At 40.1% G+C, this 6034-nt stretch overlaps 1 protein-coding gene across 1 annotated transcript; it reads right to left on the bottom strand.

Moving 5' to 3' along the window:
• Positions 1–208: 208 nt before the first annotated feature.
• tfb2m (transcription factor B2, mitochondrial) lies at positions 209–5970 on the bottom strand. Its single transcript, XM_063477393.1, has 10 exons — positions 5801–5970; positions 4383–4692; positions 3762–3951; positions 3495–3586; positions 3193–3346; positions 2795–2943; positions 2407–2496; positions 2217–2303; positions 1847–1995; positions 209–1227 (listed from the first exon to the last, which is right to left on the bottom strand). The coding sequence occupies exons 2-10, from the start codon at positions 4668–4670 to the stop codon at positions 1038–1040; spliced, it is 1389 nt and encodes a 462-aa protein (XP_063333463.1). The 5' UTR covers positions 4671–4692; positions 5801–5970; the 3' UTR covers positions 209–1037.
• Positions 5971–6034: the final 64 nt, after the last annotated feature.

The following is a 6034-nucleotide window of genomic DNA, read 5'->3' as shown; positions in this document are numbered from 1 at the left end:
TCTCAAAAAGCTGAAAATGTTATCTGAAATAGCAGCTAACATTTTTATGTTATTGTGATAGATGAAAGAGTATGTTCACAAAGACTGACGCTTTTTGCCATAAAAAAACAAAAACAATTTTAGCTTCAATTCATGCTCATCAGTTGGGGAAAAAAAAATACTGTAAAATTATTTATTTCGTAATTGTTTTTTTTTGCTACAGATGTATTACATGAAACCAGACACTTGTATGAGGTATTAGCACATTATTGTATAAACAAAACTAAAATCAACAGGTTTTCAATGATCAGGATAGCGAAGTAATTAATTTAGTCAGTCCAAAGCATCGACACTGCTCCAAAAATAAACTGAAACAACACTTAAGTTATTTTTTTCCTCCACATATGAAAATTCTGATTTAATGATCAGTTTAGAAATCATCACATTCACAGCTCACACAGTCCTAAAAACATGGCATTACACACATTTTAGCTTATGGACTTGCAACTGATTACACAAAAATATACAAGACAGACGCCACTCGGCACTCCTTGATCATGTATCATACTTAGGGGTTTTGTTCAGTAAAACTGCAGCGGTACTAGTCGTCGATTACAGCACATGCAAAATTAAGAAATTTTGTATCATCTTTTGAATGAACCCATTTGGGAGTTAAGAGAGATTCTGGTAATGCAGAAACTTAACTGTTAAGACCGTTTTTTACTTTTAATTACAATAGCATTTTTCCCTTCTCTCATTGCAAAAAACCAAGTGTCATATTTAAGTGTGTTTCTCTGAAATCGCGCCTCTTGGGAATCTCAGTTTATCGAAACATTTATTTGACGTCCTTCCTCCGCGGCCCTGAAGTTTGTGGAGTTTGTCACAGTCACGTTTAAATAATTTCAGTATCAAATACAACTGTGATAACATCACAACTGCATCTCTAAGTTCTGCCACATATTATATTATTATCATCATCTATATTACATCATCAGTATATCACACGTGTTTGTATGCACACTGTAAATCTATACATATATGGTCTGTTTGTCTAGGTTTTAGCCCCAACCCTCCCTCTGTGTGTTCTCCAAGATTTCTTCGTAAAGCCAGCTCTGTGTGAATTCCTGGCTCTTGTCCATCAGCTGGAACAGTCTAAGATACTCCTCCGGAAAAACGTGGCCTGTCAGTATGTCCTCCGACATGCCCATCTCTGATAACAGTTTACTGCCACTGTCTGGTGACCAGAGACTAGAAAACAAAAAATAAGAGACACAGTAAGGAATAGCAAAAGAAGCTTAAAACCACTCACCAATGATTCGCAGTTCACAGATTCTGTCCACTGTTGTTTTCTTTAAATGGAAATAGCCCTAACTTCTGTAAGAAGCACTAAAGGCATGGTGTATTACAGTTGAAGAGACTGCACAGATAATACTTGCTCAAACTGTCCTAAATGTTTCCCCCTCTCAAGACAAACACCATCCTGTGTAGCTTATAAATCCTGGAACTGCCCAAATATTTGAAACTTTCAAAGACATTTAAGACTTTGACGAAGATTCTGCAGAAACAGATATCTCTGGATTCAATTATGGTACTTTTCTAAGGTAAGAGCATCCACCCTGGAATAATCAAATAACCAGTACACTTTGGTTCATGTTATTAATAGCACAAAGGCTTGTTTTGTTGAATTGGAAAGCACGTTGGCAACAAAAAAAGCTCTCAAATATGTGGAAATGTAGGGTTTTTTTCAAAGTAACTAGACCGGTGTTAAACTGGTGTGTGTACAGTTGTTACCGTAAGAGCACATCTCTAATACATGTGCAATGTTTTGGCTATTTAATCTCGACAATTCAGTGTGTGCACTGCTTACTTGAGCCTGTCAATGAGCTTGACCTTCCTCTTTGCCAGACACTGTTTGATCATCATCAGTAGAGTTGATGCGTTGGAGGGAGTCAGTCCTGCAGAGAACAGATCTGCCCGTGGGCGCAGGCGCACCAGGCACAGGTGATCATTTGGAAGCTGGGGAGAGGACAAGGGGAAATGTCAGTGCGCCCCAGGGCAGCTGTGGCTACAATGTAGCTTGCCATCACCAGTGGGTGAATGTGTGTGTGAATGGGTGGATGACTGAATGTAGTGTAAAGCGCTTTGGGGTCCATAGGGACTAAGTAAAGGGCTATACAAATACAGGCCATTTACCATTTTACCATAAATATAAAATACAATCAAGGTTACCCAATTACCGTTATTGAGCCTATTCCCTTCCTTGCCTTGCCTTTAGAGCTAGGTACGCCTTGCCTTGATGACACCACAAATGACTCCCACGGCTCCTACACAGAGACAAAAATAACAAACATTTCTATAAAACATCTGTTTAAATCACTGGTTTTTGCACAACTGCATTAACAGAAAGTGCTCTGCCTCATACTGTACCTTGTGCAGTAGCTCAATCTCACAGGCCATCTGCCAGAGGACGCCAAAGGCTCTATAATACATCATTTCACCAGGACGCGCCACCAGTTTCTGATGGAGAGATAACCGTTGTTGGATATTTTACACAAGGATTAAAGAAAGTCAGATTAATGATTAACGAGTGAGCAGACACTCGTCGCAACTACAGGTTGTGTTATCAGCATGAATATGATAATGCAGGGAAGACTAGTACAGATGCAACTTAGCTTAAAGCTGCCCCTGAAAAACATCAGGAAGTACAAGAATATGTTTAATCTACATCATCCATCCAATTAACACAAAAATACAGGCTAATTTGTACTCTAACACAGTCATTTCTACACAGCTTAAAATACTGTTGTTCAATTACCAGGTATTCCTTCTCGCTTATGAAGAGGTTGAGCTCTATTCTTCCATATCTGTAGACAGACAGCCGCTCAAACAAAGCATAAACCATCTTCAGCAGCATGCCACGCTCATTACGCTGTGGCAGGATTCCCACCACCTTCACTGGGATGTCTAGACCAAAAGACAATCTTTAATGGGCTGGTACAAAACTCATGCAATGCTATAAAATGTGTTAAAAGCTGTAAACAAAGTATGAGCTTATTCCTTTATTTAAATATATATTTTAAGACTGAAAAAGTTCCTGTTATGAAATTTTTAAATTTTGTCTGCTCCAATTAGGATTCAAGGCACTATTGAGCACAAAAGTAAGTAGTTTGCAGTGAGATGGAAAGGATAAAAATCCTTTATGTTTTTCCTCACCATCAGTCCAAGCAGATTCTGAGATTCCCAGGTCAGTGAAGAGTTTATCGGTGAACATAGCTGGGGGTTTCACATTGCCAAGACCAATGGGGTCTAGTTTAAAGTAGTCACAGTGAACTACTTCCAGCTGACCATCAAGCCGGCCTTCTAGCTCCTAGAAAGGGGAGCATTTATTTGTGTGGATTATACATCAACGAGAAATATTAACTGGTGACATATGACACTTTACAATTTTTAGGTTAATACAAGGGACTTCGTAAAGATACAAAAAGCAGATGGAGACAAGGAGATGTTAAAGTTACCTGCAGGTCATGTAGAAAAGACCTATAACCTTCAAGAGCAACAACTCTCTGAGCTCCAGCATTTAACAGAGTCCTAGTCAATACCCCAGGACCTGAAAAAGGCAAGCACAAATGCATCAATAATAAGAATGATATATTCAAATGCTATACTATGCGTTTAAAAAATTACAAAAACAAACAAACAAAAAAAAAAACCACTAAGTTTGTCGTCATCATCCGTGCAGAGATGGAAGAATGCTGCCCAACACTGTAGAGATAAACACATACCTGGGTTACATTCAAAGATAACAGTTTTAGCATCTTGTAGATCAGGTCCTAGATGCTGTGCTACCAGATTAGCCAGGTCTGGGTCCACTATGAAGTGTCTGATTTTTTTGCAGGCCTGAGCTCGTCGTACATTCTCCTCTACCTCCCCAAGGTCTAGGAAATCATACTGGCACAGAGGACGACACTGGCCCTGTAAGAACACACAAATGCACACAATGGGTCAACAGCACTGTCAGTATAAAGAGCTCAAGTTATACTAAAAAACTCGAGTTGTTTTCATTATTTTATGAAAAAAAAAAAACCAAAAAAAACCCCCTGATGTACGCATGCATTTTCCAGGAATGCATACTTTTTTGTACACACTGAGTGGATCAAGTAGCCTTAAAAAGCTACAACAACCTCAAATCCAGCAAAATATGCAGATTTTGTGCAGACTGTATTGTACGTACAGGAATGCAGATACTGTCAGATAATAGCAGTAAAAAATAAAGTTGATCATAGACCACAATGCTACATATAAGTATAATAGATACAAGTATGAAAGTGCAACATACAATTACAACCAATAGAAATGCAGTATACGGCTATCGTCTTCAATCAGAGCCGAAATAAATTGTCTACCTGTACAGCTACAGCAGACAGGTTCCTGTGTGTGAGTGCAGACGAGGGGGACGTCCTTTCTGCATGGGGCTGTTGAGAGTTTGGACCAAGTGAGGGCCGACCGGGACCCAAAGACAGGGAGTCCAGACTGTAGGCCCTCCTTTGAAGCACAGACACACCAGAGGCACAGAGGCCAGAGGGACCCACAGGGGTCAACACCGCCTTGCTCAAACAAGATTGACCTCTGACAGTATGGCAGCAAGCAGAGCGGAGCAGTAGCTCCACCACTCTGCAAATCTGGGTGGACATGGTGGATGACCTTTATGAGAGGCTACAGCACAGAAAGAGAAAAGAAGAATCACAATAACTATAATTACATCAAATATTATTAAAGGCAATAATACATTTGATTTTAGGGCACACTCAAGGTCACCTTATGCAGAAGAGTTAAACACATAAGTATAAAAAAAAGAAAATATCAAATCAATAAAACAAGTTAAAATATAAAAAGGTGAAAGACATGAAGAGTAAATATGCTCGTTTAACCCTGGAGAACCCATGGGGTCAGAGCCAACCCCATTGGTTTTCTCCAGGATTAAACAGGTGCATTTTCAGACAGGAAAGGGAATGGATGGACTTCAGAGGAAAACCAAAGTAATGAGTTGCAGTAATCGATGCGAGACGTTACCAAGGTGTGAACACTCCGGCTCTTAACCCCACAGGGATGGAGAAACCGAGAAGTTTTCAAAAGGGAGGGAAAAAGTGTTACATTTGGAAAAAAGTCGGATTTGGTGCCTATGAGGGGAACCTCTCAAAGACGCTGGAGAACAAGGATTAGATTTCCTGAAGGCAAATACACTGGGGCGTGGGTGAGAGACCGGTGGGAGGTTTGGTAGACCGTTAGAGCTGTGTGTCAGCAACATAACATAACTATGGAAATTGATATTAAGTTTAGGAAAGATGAGACAATAAGTGGGGAAAGAAAAAAAACATACGTACAAACACGAATACGTTGTAAGACTAAATGTCATTTCTCACACATTCTTCTTTTACCTACTCTTGCTCAGCTTGGTGGTCAAATACCCAATTTCAAGAGTGTATAATAAAATAATCGACCGCTAGCATAGAGAATTTCACGATTTTGTACTCTGGCAAACACCGGTGCACCCAAGTCAGAACAATCCCATCTGATAGCACGTGGGTGGGTTTTCATAAGCATATTAACACGTGCTGACTTTTACTTAACCTTATCAACAACACAGTAGAGTTTACGGTGGAGCTCACACATATTGTGTGATTGTCAAAATAGCGCAAAACAACCTGAAACCGAGAGACATTTTTAAAACCTAAAGTTGTTAGCCGAGAGGCTAGCATTGCGCTAACCTCTCTTAAAGCTATCATATCGAACGGTTATGTAATAGTGAAAAACGCGAGCATACCTCACTGCAGATTATCCAGCAGTTGCTCTAAATCTGAAGACATCCAGACTTTAACGTTTACTCTCGTCTATGTTCTCGCTGGAAAAACTGTGTGACATTGAGCCCACCGCATCCTGACCTGACCCTGCGTGCCTTGTTTTTGCAACACTCGTGGGGTTAAAGACGCAGCTGCTCTCGTCACTGACAAGCGACTACTGCGTAGGCCAATCAGAACACTCCAGGAAGTAGTCGGCC

The sequence above is a fragment of the Pelmatolapia mariae genome, linkage group LG1 (assembly GCF_036321145.2).
Source record: "Pelmatolapia mariae isolate MD_Pm_ZW linkage group LG1, Pm_UMD_F_2, whole genome shotgun sequence".
Classification (NCBI taxonomy): domain Eukaryota; kingdom Metazoa; phylum Chordata; class Actinopteri; order Cichliformes; family Cichlidae; genus Pelmatolapia; species Pelmatolapia mariae.
Note: the sequence above shows the minus strand (reverse complement) of the source record. Positions and strands in the feature narration are given on the sequence as shown.

Excerpts from the sequence above, each read along its gene's own strand:
- tfb2m (XM_063477393.1), bottom strand. The coding sequence starts at position 4,670 with ATGTCCACCCAGATTTGCAGAGTGGTGGAGCTACTGCTCCGCTCTGCT. Across the intron at positions 3,587-3,761 it reads TATCTTTGAATGTAACCCAG|GTCCTGGGGTATTGACTAGG; the intron begins GTATGTGTTTAT and ends TGCCTTTTTCAG. Across the intron at positions 2,497-2,794 it reads TAAGCGAGAAGGAATACCTG|AAACTGGTGGCGCGTCCTGG; the intron begins GTAATTGAACAA and ends TCTCTCCATCAG.